Source organism: Drosophila takahashii, chromosome 3R, assembly GCF_030179915.1.
Source record: "Drosophila takahashii strain IR98-3 E-12201 chromosome 3R, DtakHiC1v2, whole genome shotgun sequence".
Classification (NCBI taxonomy): Eukaryota; Metazoa; Arthropoda; class Insecta; order Diptera; family Drosophilidae; genus Drosophila; species Drosophila takahashii.
This window is the reverse complement of record NC_091681.1, coordinates 23,852,263-23,877,217: the sequence shown is the minus strand read 5'-3', so window position 1 is coordinate 23,877,217 and position 24,955 is coordinate 23,852,263. Positions and strand designations below refer to the sequence as shown.

Here is a 24,955-nt window from a genome sequence, read left to right as displayed (position 1 = left end):
AAATTTTAAAATTGTTTTTTTAAGATTTTGTGTTATTTAGTGTGTACTTATATTAAATAGTTTTAGTTTTTAAATGTAAAGAGGTATTTTCTAAAAAATGTGTGTTATTAATTAATGTTGTGGTAGCTTCTTTTCTATGTTATAAATTTCTTAAAATAATTTAAAAATAAAGATTATTATTAATAATTTACAGCTTATCATACATCCTCAGCATTTATTGCAATTTATCGGTTTATAAGAGTTTATTAAATCTTTTTCAAGAATGCCACTAATATTCTACAGATGGTGTTTTTTAACGGTTTCGTTGGGGTCACACTTTTGTTTTGTTTAGCTTCGCACACGACTTTTTAAATTGCAATTGCAGCATGGCCGAAGAACCTGAGGAACCCGCAAAGGTGGGCATTACATAAACCGATTCGCCAAGGATTGCTGAATAAAACCATATCCCCATTCATCCCCACAGAGCTTCGTTATCTTTGGCCGCGATGTGGCGCAAATTCCGTGCTTTCGTAACAGTTTTCTCTACGGAATCAGCGGCGGAATCGGAATCGGCTTGCTAACCTTCCTGGGAACCTCGCGAACCCATCTGTCTACCCACGTGGGATTCGGATCCTTTTTCTGCGGCACCATCGCCTACTGGATGTCCTGTAGGTAAATGGATTTGTTTTTGACTAATCCCTATAAGTCTTATATACACGTACTTTAATCCCACAGATATCAGTGGTCCTCCAGGAGATTCGAGCAGCAGCAACTTCGGGAGGCGATGCGACGACAAGCCCTTTATGAGGGCACCGAAGTCGAACGGGATTTAGATCTTAAGTCGGCGTAGCATAAGTCAGTTCCTATCCCACTGAACAACTCCCATTCTTGTGTTTGTACTCGGGTACCAAATAATTTAGGTATTTGTAAAACCCTTTTCTTGTAAATTACCTTTTGTTACTGAACAGCTTTATAATAGCCAATATATTACATTGTAAGTAACATCTTACCTTGAAGAAATTTATGACTTGACGTGTTTTAGTTAACTACATCAGGAAGTAATTAAGGGAACCCAATGAATCCTAGTCAAATCGTAGGGGACTTTTCAAAACCTGTTATTATTTTATTGTTCCTTTCATTTTAACTAGTCAAATTTATTTATGTTCTTTGTCGTAAACTTTATATACATTTTTATTTCTTTTTAATGTTCATTAGAAAATCTGGCATGTTAATTAACTGGTTAAAGATTTATAGATATTTGTGCTTTCCTGTTGTGGACTAAATAAAATTAATAAACGTATAATAAAAGGCGAGTTTTAAAAATAAATCGTAAATATTTTGTAAAATAGCTTCAATTAATATTCAAGCTACTAAGCATTTTTGAAAAGATCTGCAGCTTAATTGTGTTTTATTCCTAAATTAAATGTATCTTTAGCATGACAGGGTCCTATTAGCCTATTTAGTGCCGGTTTCTCGAGTGCCGGCTAACATTTCTCGAACAGATAAAGTCCCTGCTAAGGCATTTTGGCTTTCTCGAGCATAAATGTGAGAGCTAACTTTGACAGGGACTCGGAGTCCCTGTTAAGCGTTTTCGACTCGATAGAATGACAGCTGATTTCCCAAAGCCAACTATGAAGATGAAACGAAATCACAGCTGACTTTTCCTTTAAATTATACCCAAACAGCTGATGAAATAATCGAAGCACGCCATTTTTTACCCTTCACAGCACAATTCTGTGCGTTAACAGCACTCTGTAATTGTTTCTCGTTCAGATAAATTAAAGCAGTCGAGAAAGCCGATTTGCTTTTACGAACAGTTTATCTGGTATTTAAGTTTTTCGAACAGATAGCTATCAGGGACTTTGACAGGGACTCGAGAAACCGGCCCTTAGACCAAATATTTCTGATAACATTTTGACTACATGTGATTGCCATATTTTCTGACATGATATTTCATTCTTCATTACTGATAGGATCTCTAATTAGTAGGTACTCTCAACTGAGATGGTGTGATAGATATCTTATTATACATTTGTATGTGTAAAGATATTTATAGATAAAAGTATATATATAGCTATGACTAATTTTCATTATTATTTTTTAGTTTAGTCCACTTAAACCAGATTAAAAGTATTTAAGATAATTCGGTAATCTTCAATGCTATCCTATCGAACTGAAATTCTATAAACTGTATCTTTAACACGTCAAGATAGTGAAAGTCATGTTTAGTTCAACGATAGATCTTCTACCTGACTATTCCCATCTGTAATGAGTAGCTGCTCTCGTCTGAGATGATAGATGTTGGAACTCCCGCCTCGAAACCCATAGACATGGTTTTTTTTGTACACACATGCGATCCTGCATTTCGTCTGGCAGTCAGCCTTATCTCATAAAAGTCGGCGATTGGATGGATTGCTCGGTCGTTGGCACATTCATTACGTTTTCGTTAACGGCGCGAGGCGGTTGTGTTTTTTATTCGACGGGCGCATGAGGTTCTCGGTTGTCTAATTTAAAAAAAACTTGTTTTCGTTTTACATTCAAAGAACGAACCTCCCATATATGTAAACGATACGTAATTGCAGGCTCGCACTTTATATAGGCATTGGTACTGAGAGATACAACAGCACAACAACATGTCGGTCAATCAAACGAACTCGATTCTGGTGTTTTTTGTGAATGGAAAAAAGGTACTTTAAGATACTTTCAGACACTTCAAGATACGTCGCGTGTTCTTAGTGTCGTTTAAATTTAGACTCTTAGGCTGGGATAGCTGTGCTATCCCCATATCGATTTTCTCTATTGTTTTATTGCCTTAATTGCGTTTAACTGGCACTCGAAGGAATTCGACTTCTTGCCCAATTGATTGTGTCGAATACGTAGCAAATACTGAGTATTTATTGAGCATACAGCGCTGATAACAATTGACCCCTATGTAGAGCATCGTTGTTTGCTGGTGGCCCCCTTATCACCTTATCAAGATCGTGCATTTGCCAATCGAATGGGAGCAGTTTCACATGGGAATGTGGGTCTGCGTAATAGCCCGGCCTTCTAATCCACAAATTCCGTCTGGCTCTACAATGTTTACATTGTGGCGCACAATAAAGTAAGCCCGGCTGGATTATCTAGATAAAACCGGCCATATTTAGCAACTGGTGTTGGAAAAGTGCAATTAAAGTTCTTAAATTTACCCCCACAGCTTTGGCACAAGTGGTATGGCAATAAATATAACCTGTTGCTCGTGTTGCCGGCATTTGATAGTGATAGATAGTGGGCTGTATCTACACAGGGCTGGCAGACTAACAACTGAATTTCACACTTTAAAATTAGTCACAGGTTTTTAAAAGATCTTAAGATCAAAAGTATGGAATTGAAAAGAAGACTACACCAAAAAAAAATTGATATAAAACATAGATCGATTTTAAATTATTTAATCAATTTTAATTTGATATGCGACCAGGTAAATTTAAACTGGTCGAATAGAGTATTTCATGTAAAAACGATATGGGGTTTTCATGACCTGAAATTTACATGGTCATATCGATTTTACGGGAAGATGTTTTTTTTATTACAATCGTTAATGAAGTAAATAATAGTTAAAAGTTCATAAAATGGATTTTTAATATGCAAAGCTTTATAACGAAATAAAAAAAAAAGTTTTTGTACCATTGTCTTGAAAATCTGGTTAATCATAACTTATAAGTAAGAACAACTGTAAACATATTTTTCTAAATTTTTGTATATCATTTACAGTTTACCATTAACTTGGATCGAAAAAAGTTTATTAAGTGTAGAATTCGGCAAATAAAATATATAATAGGGTTTATTAAGCAAAAATAAGGCAATTTGGATTTTTTTATAACAAGAATATTTATTTTTTTAGTAAAATTTAATCAAACCCCTGTTATATCCATTTTAGGTTACCGAAGTGAGACCGGATCCGGAATGCACTCTCCTCACGTATTTGCGGGAAAAGCTGCGGCTGTGTGGCACCAAGTTGGGATGTGCGGAGGGCGGATGCGGTGCCTGCACCGTGATGGTTTCCCGCCTGGACAGACGGGCCAATAAAATCCGTCACCTGGCGGTTAACGCCTGTCTCACTCCGGTTTGTGCCATGCACGGATGTGCGGTGACCACGGTGGAGGGCATTGGGAGCACCAAGACCCGTTTGCATCCCGTCCAGGAGCGATTGGCCAAGGCCCATGGATCCCAGTGCGGTTTCTGCACTCCTGGTATTGTGATGTCCATGTATGCTCTCCTGCGGAATGCGGAGCAACCCTCGATGAGGGATTTGGAGGTGGCCTTCCAGGGAAACCTCTGCCGCTGCACCGGCTATCGACCCATTCTCGAGGGCTACAAGACCTTCACCAAGGAGTTTGCCTGTGGGATGGGCGAAAAATGCTGCAAAATCAGTGGCAAGGGATGTGGATCGGATACCGATGACAAGCTCTTCGAGCGCAGCGAATTCCAGCCCTTGGACGCCAGCCAGGAACCCATCTTTCCGCCGGAACTTCAGTTGAGTGACTCCTTTGATGCGCAGAGCTTGATTTTCAGTTCGGGCAGAGTGACCTGGTATCGTCCCACCAATCTGGAGGAGCTCCTCCAGTTGAAGGCCCAGCATCCGGCGGCCAAACTGGTGGTGGGCAACACGGAAGTGGGCGTGGAGGTCAAGTTCAAGCACTTCCTCTACCCGCACCTCATCAATCCCACCCAGGTGAAGGATCTGCTGGAGATCAGGGAGACCCAGGAGGGCATTTACTTCGGATCGGCAGTCAGTTTGATGGAGATCGATGCTTTGCTTCGTCAGAGAATCGAAGAGTTGCCGGAATCGGAAACGAGACTCTTTCAGTGCACCGTGGACATGCTTCACTACTTTGCCGGCAAGCAGATCCGCAATGTCGCCTGTTTGGGTGGCAATATCATGACTGGTAGTCCCATTTCCGATATGAATCCCGTGCTCTCGGCGGCAGGAGCTCAACTGGATGTGGCCAGTTTTGTGGATGGCAAGATTCAGCGGAGAACGGTGCACATGGGAACTGGTTTTTTCACTGGTTACCGAAGGAATGTCATTGAAGCGCATGAGGTTCTGCTGGGCATCCACTTCAAGAAGACCTCTCCGGATCAATATATCGTGGCTTTCAAGCAGGCGAGAAGAAGGGATGATGACATAGCCATCGTGAATGCCGCCATAAATGTTCGTTTTAGGGAGAAATCTAATGTTGTAGAGGAGATTTCCATGGCCTTTGGTGGAATGGCTCCTACAACTGTACTGGCTCCTCGAACTTCTCAAATAATGGCTGGTGAGGAATGGAATCATCAGCTGGTGGAGCAAGTGGCGGAGAGTTTGTGCCAGGAGCTACCTTTGGCCGCCTCTGCTCCCGGTGGCATGATCGCCTATCGAAGGGCGCTCGTAGTTAGCCTCTTTTTCAAGGCCTACCTTTCCATCACTCTGAAGTTGAGCAAGTCGGGGATTATAGCCTCCGATGCGTTGCCAGCCGAGGAGCGCAGTGGTGCCGAGACCTTCCACACGCCGGTCCTCAAAAGTGCTCAGCTCTTCGAGAGGGTTTGTAGTGACCAACCCACCTGCGATCCCATTGGAAGACCCCAAGTTCATGCAGCTGCTTTGAAACAGGCCACCGGTGAAGCCATCTACACAGATGATATACCTCGAATGGATGGGGAGGTCTACTTGGCTTTTGTACTGAGCACCAAACCAAGGGCCAAGATCACCAAACTGGATGCCAGTGAAGCTCTGGCTTTAGAGGGCGTCCATCAGTTCTTTTCGTACAAGGATCTAACCGAACATGAGAACGAAGTGGGTCCTGTTTTCCATGATGAGCACGTCTTTGCCGCCGGCGAAGTTCATTGTTATGGTCAGATTGTTGGAGCCATCGCTGCGGATAATAAGGCTTTGGCTCAGAGGGCCTCTCGCCTGGTGAAGGTGGAGTACGAGGAGCTGAGCCCGGTGATTGTGACCATTGAACAGGCCATCGAGCACAAGTCCTACTTTCCGGACTATCCGCGTTTCGTGACCAAGGGGAATGTGGAGGAGGCGATGGCCCAGGCGGATCACATCTTCGAGGGCACCTGCCGAATGGGCGGACAGGAGCACTTCTATCTGGAAACCCATGCGGCACTTGCCGTTCCTCGCGATAGCGATGAGCTGGAGCTCTTCTGCTCCACCCAACATCCATCGGAAGTGCAAAAGCTAGTGGCCCACGTGACCACTCTTCCTTCCCACCGAGTGGTTTGTCGAGCGAAGCGATTGGGTGGAGGTTTCGGTGGCAAGGAATCGCGGGGCATTTCCGTTGCACTCCCAGTGGCACTGGCTGCCTACCGGATGGGTCGTCCTGTGCGCTGCATGTTGGATCGGGACGAGGACATGCTCATCACCGGCACCCGCCACCCATTCCTGTTCAAATACAAGGTGGGCTTCACCAAGGAGGGTCTGATCACTGCCTGCGACATCGAGTGCTACAACAACGCCGGATGGTCCATGGATCTGTCCTTTTCGGTGAGTGCAACAGAAAGATTTTTAAAGTTTATATTTATAAAGAATATTTAGTGTTATAATAAATTAATATCACTATGAACGGCAGTCCAAGTAGTGACGAAGCGCACAAGGAGAGTGTGCGAAGGCGACTACTATATATAGCCGCAGAATTGAAAATCTGCTGTGATGGTCCGATCGAAAGGTATCGCAAAAACTAAGAGGATGGGACATGGAACATGGCACATGGAACATGGCACATGGCACATGGAACATGGAACATGGAACATGGAACATGGCACATGGAACACGGAACATGGAACATGGAACATGGAACATGGAACATGGAACATGTCACATGGAACATGTCACATGAAACATGGCACATGGAACATGGCACACGGAACATGGCACATGGAACATGGCACATGGCACATGGCACATGGCACATGGCACATGGCACATGGCACATGGCACATGGCACATGGCACATGGAACATGGAACATGGAACATGGCACATGGAACATGGCACATGGAACATGGCACATGGAACATGGAACATGGAACATGGAACATGGAACATGGAACATGGAACATGGCACATGGAACATGGCACATGGAACATGGAACATGGCACATGGCACATGGAACATGGAACATGGCACATGGAACATGGAACATGGAACATGGAACATGGAACATGGAACATGGAACATGGAACATGGAACATGGCACATGGAACATGGAACATGGAACATGGAACATGGAACATGGCACATGGAACATGGAACATGGAACATGGAACATGGAACAAGGAACATGGAACATGGCACATGGAACATGGAACATGGCACATGGAACATGGAACATGGAACATGGCACATGGCACATGGAACATGGCACATGGAACATGGCACATGGAACATGGCACATGGCACATGGCACATGGAACATGGCACATGGCACATGGAACATGGAACATGGAACATGGCACATGGCACATGGCACATGGAACATGGCACATGGCACATGGAACATGGAACATGGAACATGGCACATGGCACATGGCACATGGCACATGGAACATGGAACATGGCACATGGCACATGGAACATGGAACATGGAACATGGAACATGGAACATGGCACATGGAACATGGCACATGGGACATGGAACATGGAACATGGAACATGGAACATGGAACATGGAACATGGAACATGGCACATGGCACATGGAACATGGAACATGGAACATGGAACATGGAACATGGCACATGGAACATGGAACATGGCACATGGAACATGCAACATGGCACATGGGACATGGAACATGGCACATGGAACATGGCACATGGCACATGGAACATGGAACATGGAACATGGCACATGGCACATGGAACATGGAACATGGCACATGGCACATGGAACATGGAACATGGCACATGGAACATGGAACATGGCACATGGAACATGGCACATGGCACATGGCACATGGAACATGGCACATGGCACATGGCACATGGCACATGGAACATGGAACATGGCACATGGCACATGGCACATGGCACATGGCACATGGCACATGGAACATGGAACATGGAACATGGAACATGGCACATGGCACATGGCACATGGCACATGGAACATGGAACATGGAACATGGAACATGGAACATGGCACATGGAACATGGCACATGGAACATGGCACATGGCACATGGAACATGGCACATGGCACATGGAACATGGAACATGGAACATGGCACATGGCACATGGCACATGGCACATGGAACATGGCACATGGCACATGGAACATGGAACATGGAACATGGAACATGGCACATGGCACATGGCACATGGAACATGGAACATGGCACATGGAACATGGAACATGGAACATGGAACATGGCACATGGAACATGGCACATGGAACATGGAACATGGAACATGGAACATGGCACATGGAACATGGAACATGGAACATGGTACATGGTACATGGAACATGGAACATGGCACATGGAACATGGCACATGGAACATGGCACATGGCACATGGCACATGGAACATGGCACATGGAACATGGAACATGGCACATGGCACATGGCACATGGAACATGGCACATGGCACATGGAACATGGAACATGGCACATGGCACATGGAACATGGAACATGGCACATGGAACATGGAACATGGAACATGGCACATGGAACATGGAACATGGCACATGGAACATGGCACATGGCACATGGAACATGGCACATGGCACATGGAACATGGCACATGGCACATGGAACATGGCACATGGCACATGGCACATGGAACATGGAACATGGAACATGGAACATGGAACATGGAACATGGAACATGGAACATGGAACATGGAACATGGAACATGGAACATGGCACATGGAACATGGCACATGGAACATGGCACATGGCACATGGAACATGGCACATGGCACATGGAACATGGAACATGGCACATGGAACATGGAACATGGAACATGGAACATGGAACATGGAACATGGAACATGGAACATGGAACATGGAACATGGAACATGGAACATGGAACATGGAACATGGAACATGGAACATGGAACATGGAACATGGAACATGGAACATGGAACATGGAACATGGAACATGGAACATGGAACATGGCACATGGAACATGGGACATGGAACATGGCACATGGAACATGGCACATGGCACATGGAACATGGAACATGGAACATGGAACATGGAACATGGAACATGGCACATGGCACATGGCACATGGAACATGAAACATGGAACATGGCACATGGAACATGGAACATGGCACATGGCACATGGAACATGGAACATGGAACATGGCACATGGAACATGGCACATGGAACATGGAACATGGAACATGGAACATGGAACATGGAACATGGAACATGGAACATGGAACATGGCACATGGAACATGGCACATGGAACATGGCACATGGAACATGGCACATGGAACATGGCACATGGCACATGGAACATGGCACATGGCACATGGAACATGGAACATGGAACATGGCACATGGCACATGGCACATGGCACATGGAACATGGAACATGGCACATGGCACATGGAACATGGAACATGGCACATGGCACATGGCACATGGCACATGGCACATGGCACATGGAACATGGCACATGGCACATGGAACATGGAACATGGCACATGGCACATGGAACATGGCACATGGCACATGGAACATGGAACATGGCACATGGCACATGGCACATGGAACATGGCACATGGCACATGGAACATGGAACATGGAACATGGCACATGGCACATGGCACATGGCACATGGCACATGGCACATGGAACATGGCACATGGCACATGGAACATGGCACATGGAACATGGAACATGGCACATGGCACATGGAACATGGAACATGGCACATGGAACATGGAACATGGAACATGGAACATGGAACATGGAACATGGAACATGGAACATGGAACATGGCACATGGAACATGGAACATGGAACATGGAACATGGAACATGGCACATGGAACATGGAACATGGAACATGGAACATGGAACATGGCACATGGAACATGGCACATGGAACATGGAACATGGAACATGGAACATGGCACATGGAACATGGAACATGGAACATGGTACATGGTACATGGAACATGGAACATGGCACATGGAACATGGCACATGGAACATGGCACATGGCACATGGCACATGGAACATGGCACATGGAACATGGAACATGGCACATGGCACATGGCACATGGAACATGGCACATGGCACATGGAACATGGAACATGGCACATGGAACATGGCACATGGAACATGGAACATGGAACATGGAACATGGCACATGGAACATGGAACATGGAACATGGTACATGGTACATGGAACATGGAACATGGCACATGGAACATGGCACATGGAACATGGCACATGGCACATGGCACATGGAACATGGCACATGGAACATGGAACATGGCACATGGCACATGGCACATGGAACATGGCACATGGCACATGGAACATGGAACATGGCACATGGCACATGGAACATGGAACATGGCACATGGAACATGGAACATGGAACATGGCACATGGAACATGGAACATGGCACATGGAACATGGCACATGGCACATGGAACATGGCACATGGCACATGGAACATGGCACATGGCACATGGAACATGGCACATGGCACATGGCACATGGAACATGGAACATGGAACATGGAACATGGAACATGGAACATGGAACATGGAACATGGAACATGGAACATGGAACATGGCACATGGAACATGGCACATGGAACATGGCACATGGCACATGGAACATGGCACATGGCACATGGAACATGGAACATGGCACATGGAACATGGAACATGGAACATGGAACATGGAACATGGAACATGGAACATGGAACATGGAACATGGAACATGGAACATGGAACATGGAACATGGAACATGGAACATGGAACATGGAACATGGAACATGGAACATGGAACATGGAACATGGAACATGGAACATGGAACATGGCACATGGAACATGGGACATGGAACATGGCACATGGAACATGGCACATGGCACATGGAACATGGAACATGGAACATGGAACATGGAACATGGAACATGGCACATGGCACATGGCACATGGAACATGAAACATGGAACATGGCACATGGAACATGGAACATGGCACATGGCACATGGAACATGGAACATGGAACATGGCACATGGAACATGGCACATGGAACATGGAACATGGAACATGGAACATGGAACATGGAACATGGAACATGGAACATGGCACATGGAACATGGCACATGGAACATGGCACATGGAACATGGCACATGGAACATGGCACATGGCACATGGAACATGGCACATGGCACATGGAACATGGAACATGGAACATGGCACATGGCACATGGCACATGGCACATGGAACATGGAACATGGCACATGGCACATGGAACATGGAACATGGCACATGGCACATGGCACATGGCACATGGCACATGGCACATGGAACATGGCACATGGCACATGGAACATGGAACATGGCACATGGCACATGGAACATGGCACATGGCACATGGAACATGGAACATGGCACATGGCACATGGCACATGGAACATGGCACATGGCACATGGAACATGGAACATGGAACATGGCACATGGCACATGGCACATGGCACATGGCACATGGCACATGGAACATGGCACATGGCACATGGAACATGGAACATGGCACATGGCACATGGCACATGGAACATGGAACATGGCACATGGAACATGGAACATGGAACATGGCACATGGAACATGGCACATGGAACATGGCACATGGAACATGGAACATGGAACATGGAACATGGAACATGGCACATGGAACATGGAACATGGAACATGGCACATGGAACATGGCACATGGCACATGGAACATGGAACATGGAACATGGCACATGGCACATGGAACATGGAACATGGCACATGGCACATGGCACATGGCACATGGAACATGGAACATGGCACATGGAACATGGCACATGGCACATGGAACATGGCACATGGCACATGGCACATGGAACATGGCACATGGCACATGGCACATGGCACATGGCACATGGAACATGGCACATGGCACATGGAACATGGAACATGGCACATGGAACATGGAACATGGAACATGGAACATGGAACATGGAACATGGAACATGGAACATGGAACATGGAACATGGAACATGGAACATGGAACATGGAACATGGAACATGGAACATGGAACATGGAACATGGAACATGGAACATGGAACATGGAACATGGAACATGGAACATGGCACATGGAACATGGGACATGGAACATGGCACATGGAACATGGCACATGGCACATGGAACATGGAACATGGAACATGGAACATGGAACATGGAACATGGAACATGGCACATGGCACATGGCACATGGAACATGAAACATGGAACATGGCACATGGAACATGGAACATGGCACATGGCACATGGAACATGGAACATGGAACATGGCACATGGAACATGGCACATGGAACATGGAACATGGAACATGGAACATGGAACATGGAACATGGAACATGGAACATGGCACATGGAACATGGCACATGGAACATGGCACATGGAACATGGCACATGGAACATGGCACATGGCACATGGAACATGGCACATGGCACATGGAACATGGAACATGGAACATGGCACATGGCACATGGCACATGGCACATGGAACATGGAACATGGCACATGGCACATGGAACATGGAACATGGCACATGGAACATGGCACATGGCACATGGAACATGGAACATGGAACATGGCACATGGCACATGGAACATGGCACATGGCACATGGAACATGGCACATGGAACATGGCACATGGCACATGGAACATGGAACATGGAACATGGCACATGGCACATGGCACATGGCACATGGCACATGGCACATGGAACATGGCACATGGCACATGGAACATGGAACATGGCACATGGCACATGGCACATGGAACATGGAACATGGCACATGGAACATGGAACATGGAACATGGCACATGGAACATGGCACATGGAACATGGCACATGGAACATGGAACATGGAACATGGAACATGGAACATGGCACATGGAACATGGAACATGGAACATGGCACATGGAACATGGCACATGGCACATGGAACATGGAACATGGAACATGGCACATGGCACATGGAACATGGAACATGGCACATGGCACATGGCACATGGCACATGGCACATGGCACATGGAACATGGAACATGGCACATGGAACATGGCACATGGCACATGGAACATGGCACATGGCACATGGCACATGGCACATGGAACATGGCACATGGCACATGGCACATGGCACATGGCACATGGCACATGGAACATGGAACATGGCACATGGAACATGGAACATGGAACATGGAACATGGCACATGGAACATGGAACATGGAACATGGAACATGGAACATGGCACATGGAACATGGCACATGGAACATGGCACATGGAACATGGAACATGGAACATGGAACATGGAACATGGAACATGGAACATGGAACATGGAACATGGAACATGGCACATGGAACATGGAACATGGAACATGGCACATGGCACATGGCACATGGAACATGGCACATGGCACATGGCACATGGAACATGGAACATGGCACATGGAACATGGAACATGGCACATGGAACATGGAACATGGCACATGGAACATGGAACATGGAACATGGAACATGGCACATGGAACATGGGACATGGAACATGGCACATGGAACATGGCACATGGCACATGGAACATGGAACATGGCACATGGCACATGGAACATGGAACATGGAACATGGCACATGGAACATGGAACATGGAACATGGAACATGGCACATGGAACATGGCACATGGAACATGGGACATGGAACATGGCACATGGAACATGGCACATGGCACATGGCACATGGAACATGGAACATGGCACATGGAACATGGAACATGGAACATGGCACATGGCACATGGCACATGGAACATGGAACATGGAACATGGCACATGGAACATGGAACATGGAACATGGAACATGGAACATGGAACATGGAACATGGAACATGGCACATGGAACATGGAACATGGAACATGGAACATGGCACATGGCACATGGAACATGGCACATGGAACATCGCACATGGAACATGGAACATGGCACATGGAACATGGAACATGGCACATGGCACATGGAACATGGAACATGGCACATGGAACATGGAACATGGAACATGGAACATGGAACATGGAACATGGAACATGGAACATGGAACATGGAACATGGAACATGGCACATGGCACATGGCACATGGCACATGGAACATGGCACATGGCACATGGCACATGGAACATGGAACATGGCACATGGAACATGGAACATGGAACATGGAACATGGAACATGGAACATGGCACATGGAACATGGCACATGGAACATGGCACATGGAACATGGCACATGGCACATGGAACATGGAACATGGCACATGGAACATGGAACATGGAACATGGCACATGGCACATGGCACATGGAACATGGAACATGGCACATGGCACATGGAACATGGAACATGGCACATGGCACATGGCACATGGCACATGGAACATGGAACATGGAACATGGCACATGGAACATGGCACATGGAACATGGCACATGGCACATGGCACATGGAACATGGAACATGGCACATGGAACATGGAACATGGAACATGGAACATGGAAAATGGAAAATGGAACATGGAACATGGAACATGGAACATGGAACATGGAACATGGAACATGGAACATGGAACATGGAACATGGAACATGGCACATGGAACATGGCACATGGAACATGGCACATGGCACATGGCACATGGCACATGGCACATGGAACATGGAACATGGAACATGGCACATGGAACATGGCACATGGCACATGGAACATGGCACATGGGACATGGCACATGGCACATGGCACATGGCACATGGAACATGGAACATGGAACATGGAACATGGAACATGGAACATGGAACATGGAACATGGAACATGGAACATGGTAACATCTGCCAAGTTTGGGAATTTTCAAGTACCTACTTAAATTAGAGATTGAAAGAAACTAATGGATTCTGGTGTAATATGCATGTATTGTGTATCGAATACCCACTGTACCAATACTAACATTGTGCAACAGTGTACTAAAATATATAAAAAGTCCCGGCCATCAAACTCAAGTGGCCAGCCGAAATATGATCATGCCTCAGAGCTTAACATGGGAAATGCAAGTGTCAGCATATTCCCACTGCCTGAGTGCACATATATACAGTACATGTGTATACAACTTCTCTCGCGCTCTTAGCCTTATGTGTGAGCATAGATATTCATATATATTGTTCTTATATACATGTAGCCGCTGCTGACCGCTGCCGGCGTAAGTCGACAGCTCAGCCGCAAAATACTTATTGTAAGCGAGCACTCTCAATCTGGAACTCAAATAATAAAGAACAATATTGGCCTGTTGGTCATCGGATATATTTTGTGTTCATTTATACTTAAAACAACTAACTGAAATATCTCGTGGCAACTTCAGATCTTACATGGCGACCGTGAGTGCAGTGAACTGCAAATACACTAATATACTAATTTGGCCTGCCATTTAATAATTTAATGGCTTCTTCGAGTGCGTTTGCTGACAGCGAAAACAAAGATTCGCGGAATCCGCCGATTACGGCAGCAACAAAGTTTTAAGCGAGTGGTGTTCGCATAATTTACATCTAAAAACCAACAAAAATGAACTTATAAAAAAAAACACAAACATCAAATGAGAAAGAAACCATCAATATAAAAAAAAGTGTGGGAGGTATGGCAAAGCCGCCTACACCTACGTGGGAAAAAGAAGACGCTGAACTACAAGACGCTGCTCCTGTCGAGCAAAGGGACGCACCAAGCCTAAAAGAAGTTTTAGAGGTGTGTCCAACCGATGGACCACGCCCCCTCACAATAGCTGAGTACAGGGCACGGCAGCAGAAGAAAATTAAAATAAAGAAGAAGAGGAGCGGCAGGAGACACAATCTTTTGCGCCAACGGAGATTGGCTAAGGATTTAATAAAGACGGCAGCGACAACCGAGGAAGAAAAACAACACGAAGAGCAACTAAGGAAAATCGAGGACCAACTTCGCACTGGTGCGAAGTAACGTAACAAAGGCTGCATTAATTGCCAATGCCTAAGTTACCTTTAATTTAAAAACACTTCTAATCAAGCCGATGCGTGAAAACGCTGCTTGAAAATTACTAACCTCTGTTAGGCTTTCATACTAAAATCATATGGCAGATATTTTAATTATATAGAGAGACACTTTGTAAATCTGCCATGTGAAAATTTAACACAAACAATTTTTTTTCTTCACTTTTTCAAATTCCAATATACCTTTTTTTTTCAAAAAAAAATTTTTCTTTCATGAAAAATAACATCAGTAAAGAATACAAAATTGAAAGTAATAATCAACCATATATACTTGGCATAAAATATAGAACATTGGAAAATATTCACACGATGGGAATTGTAGACACGAAAGTAGTTGACTCTACGGCGAACGTCGTCAACAAAGTAGAATCCGAAAAAGTTGATGTAAAAACTATAACAATACTTTTGATAATAATAGTAATCATAATGTCAGCAAGTGTTTTTCTCAAACTTTATAAATTACACAATAGGTGTTTAAAACAGAGATTCCGGAGTAAAGCAAATGACCTGGACAAAATATAAACAAAAACTTGCCTAGTTATAATTTCGATTATTATTGAAAGAATATCTAAAAAAAAAAAAAATTGCTTTTTAAATTCTTAATATTAAATAAACAATTTTAAATAAACAAAATAAAATGAATATAGTAGAGGCAGTAATTGAAACATACATGAGAGATCCTAATTTTAGTGAAAGAATAATAGCCCTGGTCTCAACGACCCCCAAAACCATCTATCAGTTAGAATACTTATATATGTCTATATACAATTTAGAGACCTCACCATTAATACATTGCTCTACTAAACAAAAAGCAATGATATTGAGCACCATCCCAGGTGTACATGTGAGAACAATTAGAGAAGATAACGACCTGTTAGGCAGAGCTCTAATTCCTGTAGTTTACAGAAACTAATCCATGTTTATAATATAATGGAATGGCATGAAATATATAAGGAATTAAATACATTCAAAACTGATTTTGACAAATCGTATAAGTCGTTAACACAAAAGCGACCAATACAGAAAAATACAATAAGCAAGCATACAGAAATATTAGTAACCAGCTTTAACAAGGCGCGTATACTAATATATGAGCACAGAGATAGATTAAATAGAAATCATTGGTCTAAGGTATCAAGGTTTCTGACTAGACTACGACTAAATTTAATAACCATAAAGAAAAGGTACAATTTAAATATTGCAATACCAAATATCCTAAACACACCCTTAACAGTAGAAACTGGAGAAGAATCAGACCCACCAGCAGTCGACTCAGTACAAGTAGAAGACTCTGACTCTGATAGCCCAGAAATAGAAGAAAAAGATTTAAATAATCTTACTATCCCAGCTGTACTCTATCGACCTGAAATATCAGATCAGGAAATAGCAGATTCCGATAGCGAATTAGAACAAAAGCCAACAATAATAATGGCAGACGAAACCGTTGCCCAACGGGCATACATCAAGGATATAGTAAACGCTATACCTGAATTTAACGGACAAAAAATTCAACTTCACAGATTTATCACAGCCCTGAAATTGGTAAACCTAACAAAAGGGACATTTGAAGCGATAGCTGTTGAAGTAATAAAATCAAAAATAGTAGGATCAACCCTGTACAAAGTACAAAATGAATCCACCATAAACGACATTATAAAAAAATTGCAAGACACTATTATCGGAGAAACATCCGACGTAGTTAAGGCAAAAATGTCAAAAACTACCCAAAAGGGTAAAACGGCAGAAAAATTTACAACTGAAATTGACAATTTACGAAAGCTACTCGAAGCATCGTATATTGACGAAGGACTACCAGCCGAACATGCGGATAAATTTAGCACAAAGGAAGCTATAAACACAATGGTAAAAAATTGTGAGCATAACCGCATAAAAACCATTCTCGAAGCAGGAAATTTTTCAACAATGAATGAAGCAGTCACGAAGTATTTACAATGTAGTACTGAAATGACTGGCAGTACAAATACTGTTTTCTATACCCGAGGAGGACATTCAAATCGCAATAATAAATTCAGAGGAAATTATCGCGGTAGAGGAAATGGCCGTGGCAACTACCACAATAATGGCTATAACCAAAACAACGGATACTACCAATCCAATGGTTATAATCAAAGCTATAATAACTACACCAATAGAGGTCGTGGAAGTTATAGAGGTAATAACCGTGGTGGATCCAACAATAATAATTATAACAATAATAACAATGCCAACAACAACACTAATAACAATACAAATAATAACTCAAACAGACAGAACACTAACGTTCGTCAAATACAAACTAATTCGGAAAACCAATAAAAACCCTTAAGATAGAAAATACAATAAAAAATACGGTTCATACTCTTAATTTAAATTTCAACCTATTTGTCTCTCTAAAAAATGAAAAATCACGTAAATCATATACATTACTAGTAGATACAGGTGCAGACATATCATTATTAAAAGAAAATACAGATTCATTTCATGATATAGATTGCACAGAAATTTCACAAATATCTGGTATTGGAGAGGGAACAACAAACTCAAAAGGATTAGTATCAATAGAACTTCTTTCAAATAATTACGCTATACCACACAATTTTCATTTAGTAGATGCACAATTTCCGATTCCATGTGATGGAATAATAGGAATAGATTTTATGAAAAAATATAATTGTCAAATAGACCTCACACCAGAAAGCGATTGGCTTATCTTGAGACCAAGCAATATTTGTAATACTATCAACATTCAAATACTTCATACACTTGAAAACAATTTAACAATTTTACCAGCTAGATCCGAAGTTGTCCGAAAAATTAATTTACAATCAGCAACCGGGTATATATTCATACCAAACCAAGAAATAGAAAATGGAATTTTTATTGGAAACTCCATCGCAGATTCTAAAAATACATTTATCCGAATTCTTAATACAACTAATAAAGACACAATAATTAAATTAGATGCAATAAAAACTGAACAGCTAGATAATTACAATATAATAATTCCAGATACAAATCCCAACCACATAGAAACCCTAACCAAACTGAAGAAAAACTTTCCATCTCAGTTTAAATCAGTACTCACAGAATTATGCACCAAATATACAGATATTTTCGGAGTAGAATCAGAATCAATAACTACTAACAATTTTTACAAACAAAAAATACGAATGAAAGATGATGAACCAGTATATATTAAAAATTACAGAATTCCACACAGTCAAAAACAAGAAGTAGAAAAACAAGTCGAAAAACTTATTAAAGATAAAATAGTAGAACCATCAGTCTCAGAGTATAATAGCCCACTATTAATTGTACCAAAGAAATCTCTACCAGATTCAAATGATAAAAGATGGCGTTTAGTAATCGACTATCGCCAAATAAATAAAAAAATTTTATCCGATAAATTTCCACTCCCAAGAATAGACGATATTCTTGACCAATTGGGTAGAGCTAAATACTTTTCATGTTTAGATCTGATGTCAGGATTTCATCAAATAGAACTCGAAGAAAATTCTAGAAATATAACGTCCTTTTCCACCAGTAATGGCTCTTATCGTTTCACTAGATTACCTTACGGTTTAAAAATAGCACCTAACTCTTTTCAAAGGATGATGACAATCGCATTTTCAGGCATTGAACCTTCTCAAGCATTCTTGTACATGGATGACCTAATTGTCATCGGATGTTCTGAAAAACACATGATTAAAAACCTTACAAACGTTTTTGATTTATGTAGAAAGCACAACCTTAAATTACACCCCGAAAAGTGTTCATTTTTCAGGCATGAAGTAACCTTCCTAGGTCACAAGTGCACTGACAAAGGTATTCTACCAGACAGTAAAAAATACAGCGTTATAGAAAAATACCCAGTCCCAACCGACGCAGACAGCGCTAGAAGATTCGTAGCATTTTGTAATTACTACAGGCGTTTTATTAAAAATTTCTCCGACTACTCACGTCATATAACAAGACTGTGCAAAAAGAATGTAAAATTCGAATGGACAGATGAATGTCAAAAGGCATTTGATTATCTGAAAGTCCAACTGATGAAACCCACATTACTACAATACCCCGATTTTGATAAAGAATTTTGTATAACAACCGATGCAAGCAAAAAAGCATGCGGAGCGGTTTTAAGTCAAAACTATAATGAAACACCACTACCAGTTGCATACGCATCAAGATCATTCACAAAGGGAGAAAGTAATAAAAACACAACAGAACAAGAATTAGCAGCTATTCACTGGGCAATAAACCATTTTCGTCCATATATTTATGGCAAACATTTCACAGTTAAAACAGATCATAGACCACTAACATATTTGTTCTCAATGACTAACCCAAGTTCAAAATTAACTCGCATGAGACTCGATTTGGAAGAATACGACTTTACCGTAGAATATCTTAAGGGGAAAGACAATCACGTAGCGGATGCATTATCCCGCATAAATATAGACGAACTAAAAGAAATAAATAGAAACATATTGATGGTACAAACTAGATCATCAAAAAGACAGGAAAACATCTGGCCAGATGAAAACAAAAAATTGCATACAAATATAAAGGAACCTTATCAAATGATAAAGGAGCCCAATAAAAATATAAAAGAGCCCAATGTCTATGAAGTCGTTAATAATAACGATGTAAAGAAATTCGTGAAACTAAAAATAAATCATTCCAAATGTTTATTTAAACAAGGAAAAATAATTATTTCACAATTTCCAATTAATGATTTGTATTCTAATGAGAATCTTGACCTAGCTCAATTTTTTCAAAGGCTTAATTCAGAAGCCAGTTTACAAAAAATTGTTAATTTACAGGTGTCACCAAGTGAACAAATTTTCGAATATGTATCACTCAACAATTTTAAAAATATGGGCAATGAATTATTAAAAAATTTAAAAGTAGCGCTACTAACAAAAGTGACCCAAATAGACAAAAAAGATACAAATCTTATAAATGCAATCCTGTCAAAATACCATGACGATCCAATCGAAGGAGGCCACACAGGAATTACGCGTACCCTGTTAAAAATCAAAAAATTATACTATTGGCCCCAAATGACTAAAACAATAACAAAATATGTAAAAACATGTATGAAATGCCAAAAAGCAAAAACAACAAGACATACAAAAGCACCAATGATTTTAACAAACACCCCTGACAAAGCTTTTGACACTGTTCTTATAGACACCATTGGACCATTACCTCGTACGATAAATGGCAATGAATACGCAGTCACTATAATCTGTGACCTCACCAAATATCTTGTTACTGTACCAGTTGCAGATAAAAGCGCAAAAACAGTTGCTAAAGCAATATTTGAATCCTTTGTACTCAAGTACGGTCCTATGAAGACGTTCATAACGGATAAAGGTACTGAATACAAAAATGAACTAATACAAGACTTATGCAAGTATATGAAAATAAGTAATATACAATCCACAGCTTATCACCACCAGACTTTAGGAACAATAGAACGAAGCCATCGAACATTCAATGAATACATTCGTTCGTATATTTCAATTGATAAAAATGATTGGGATATATGGTTGAATTATTTTACCTATTGTTTCAATACTACACCTTCGACAGTCCATGAATACTGTCCTTACGAACTAGTTTATGGAAAAATGCCAAAACAATTCCAAGAATTCGACAAATCAACTGTAGTCGAACCAGTCTATAATATAGATGACTATGCAAAAGAATTTAAATTCAGATTGCAAATGGCACAAAACAGAGCCAAACAGTTAATAGAAAAAGAAAAAGTAAAAAGAAAATCTGAATATGACAAACAAATTAATGATATACAATTAGAAATAGGAGATTTAGTTATGCTAAAAAATGAAACAGCTCATAAGCTAGAAAATAGATATTTAGGACCATACAAAGTTATAAATGTAGAAGATAGAAATAACATTAAAATAGATACAGGAAAAAAGAACTTCCAAGTAGTAAATAAAAACAGGTTAAAAATTTATAGACATTAACATCCGTATATAAAAAAAAAAAAAAAACGGCCTGATCAACCGAAACAAAAAAAAATTTTATATAAATCAAATTTTAAAATTATTTTATTAATAAAAATAATTATCATAGGTTTTAAATACAATAATAATAAATCAACATTTTCTGATTCGAAAAAAAAATTTCTTTTACAAATATATAATAAAAAACAAAAAAAAAAAAAAATATATTTTATCTATATTTTCCAATTTTTATATTTTTTATACAAAACAATTTTTAACAATTTTTAAGTTCTAAAATATATATTATAAAAAAAAAAAAAGAGAAAAATTTTTTAATTTTTTTTAATAAATATTTTCAAACATACATTTTATGACTAGAAAATAATTTTATTTTACTACACTTACAATTTTTATACATATATATCTATATTCCTATTAAAATAACTTCATAATATTACGTTATTTTTCAAAAGGAGGGAGATGTAATATGCATGTATTGTGTATCGAATACCCACTGTACCAATACTAACATTGTGCAACAGTGTACTAAAATATATAAAAAGTCCCGGCCATCAAACTCAAGTGGCCAGCCGAAATATGATCATGCCTCAGAGCTTAACATGGGAAATGCAAGTGTCAGCATATTCCCACTGCCTGAGTGCACATATATACAGTACATGTGTATACAACTTCTCTCGCGCTCTTAGCCTTATGTGTGAGCATAGATATTCATATATATTGTTCTTATATACATGTAGCCGCTGCTGACCGCTGCCGGCGTAAGTCGACAGCTCAGCCGCAAAATACTTATTGTAAGCGAGCACTCTCAATCTGGAACTCAAATAATAAAGAACAATATTGGCCTGTTGGTCATCGGATATATTTTGTGTTCATTTATACTTAAAACAACTAACTGAAATATCTCGTGGCAACTTCAGATCTTACACTGGATAAATATAAAAAAAACTAAATACCTTTTTAAATTTTCATTATTCTATACTTACAATAAACTCATTTACGTAACTTTTTCAGGTTCTGGAGCGAGCAATGTATCACTTTGAGAACTGCTACCGGATTCCCAACGTGCGCGTGGGCGGATGGGTGTGCAAGACGAACCTGCCTTCGAACACGGCCTTCCGTGGCTTCGGAGGTCCCCAGGGAATGTACGCCGGCGAGCACATTATCCGGGATGTGGCCCGGATAGTGGGACGCGATGTGGTGGATGTGATGCGATTGAATTTCTACAAAACAGGCGACTATACGCACTACCATCAGCAACTGGAGCACTTCCCCATCGAGCGGTGTCTGGATGATTGCCTAAAGCAGTCGAGGTACGAGGAGAAGCGTTTGGAGATCGCTCGATTCAATCGGGAGAATCGCTGGAGGAAGCGTGGAATGGCAGTGGTTCCCACGAAATATGGCATTGCCTTTGGTGTCATGCACTTGAATCAAGCTGGTTCCCTGATCAATATCTATGGAGATGGTTCAGTGCTGTTGTCCCACGGAGGCGTTGAGATCGGACAGGGTCTGAACACCAAGATGATTCAGTGCGCCGCCAGGGCTTTGGGTATTCCCCCAGAACTGATTCACATCTCGGAGACGGCGACGGATAAGGTGCCTAATACTTCTCCCACGGCGGCAAGTGTGGGATCCGATCTCAATGGAATGGCCGTTCTGGATGCCTGCGAGAAGCTGAACAAGCGGCTGGCTCCCATCAAGGAGGCTCTGCCCGGCGGCACGTGGAAGGAGTGGATCAACAAGGCGTACTTCGATCGCGTCAGCCTCTCGGCCACCGGATTCTACGCCATGCCAGGCATCGGCTATCATCCGGAGACCAATCCCAATGCCCGAACCTACAGCTATTACACGAATGGCGTGGGCGTCAGTGTGGTGGAGATCGACTGCCTGACTGGCGACCATCAGGTGCTCAGCACGGACATCGTAATGGATATCGGATCGAGTCTGAATCCGGCCATTGACATTGGACAGATCGAGGGAGCCTTTATGCAGGGCTATGGACTATTTACGCTGGAGGAGCTTATGTACTCGCCCCAAGGAATGCTCTACTCGAGGGGACCGGGCATGTATAAGCTGCCAGGATTCGCCGACATTCCCGGGGAGTTCAATGTCAGTCTGCTGACTGGGGCCCCAAATCCGAGGGCTGTCTACTCCTCCAAGGTAGGAACTTATTGCTAATGATCTGCGATTTTAAAACGATATTGATTTCCTATATTTTTTTAACAGGCCGTTGGGGAACCACCGCTCTTCATAGGCTCATCAGCCTTCTTTGCCATCAAGGAGGCCATTGCAGCTGCTCGCGAGGATCAGGGTCTGAGTGGAGACTTCCCACTGGAGGCGCCCTCCACCTCGGCGCGTATTCGAATCGCCTGTCAGGATAAGTTCACCAATTTGGTAGGTGTTACTTAAGAAAAGTTTTAAATAGAAAGAACAATCAATTTATACTTTAATCTTCACAGCTTGATACACCCGAGGCCGGAACTTTCACCCCATGGAACATTGTGCCTTAGAAATTGTTTCCATTAAATAAATGTGTAATTTCGGTTTTAATTTTAAATTTGTTTTTGTATAAACTTGTAGCAAATAAATGTTTTAAAATAAATTGGGACCATTAATTTAAAATACATTTTATTTTTAATTTAAATAA

The 24,955-nt window shown here is 41.8% G+C and overlaps 2 protein-coding genes across 2 annotated transcripts; both read left to right on the top strand.

The window, feature by feature from the left end:
• The first annotated feature begins 260 nt into the window (after nucleotides 1-260).
• On the top strand, nucleotides 261-1,003 carry l(3)87Df (lethal (3) 87Df). Its single transcript, XM_017149517.3, has 3 exons — nucleotides 261-395; nucleotides 464-651; nucleotides 715-1,003. The coding sequence occupies exons 1-3, from the start codon at nucleotides 366-368 to the stop codon at nucleotides 827-829; spliced, it is 333 nt and encodes a 110-aa protein (XP_017005006.1). The 5' UTR covers nucleotides 261-365; the 3' UTR covers nucleotides 830-1,003.
• A 1,415-nt stretch (nucleotides 1,004-2,418) lies between these two features.
• ry (xanthine dehydrogenase rosy) lies at nucleotides 2,419-24,909 on the top strand. Its single transcript, XM_044394189.2, has 5 exons — nucleotides 2,419-2,666; nucleotides 3,896-6,490; nucleotides 23,323-24,468; nucleotides 24,535-24,702; nucleotides 24,768-24,909. Exons 1-5 carry the CDS (start codon nucleotides 2,613-2,615, stop codon nucleotides 24,816-24,818), a joined length of 4,014 nt encoding a protein of 1,337 aa, XP_044250124.1. The 5' UTR covers nucleotides 2,419-2,612; the 3' UTR covers nucleotides 24,819-24,909.
• Nucleotides 24,910-24,955: the final 46 nt, after the last annotated feature.

Excerpts from the sequence above, each read along its gene's own strand:
- ry (XM_044394189.2), top strand. The coding sequence starts at position 2,613 with ATGTCGGTCAATCAAACGAACTCGATTCTGGTGTTTTTTGTGAATGGA. Across the intron at positions 6,491-23,322 it reads CCATGGATCTGTCCTTTTCG|GTTCTGGAGCGAGCAATGTA; the intron begins GTGAGTGCAACA and ends TAACTTTTTCAG. Across the intron at positions 24,469-24,534 it reads GGGCTGTCTACTCCTCCAAG|GCCGTTGGGGAACCACCGCT; the intron begins GTAGGAACTTAT and ends TTTTTTTAACAG.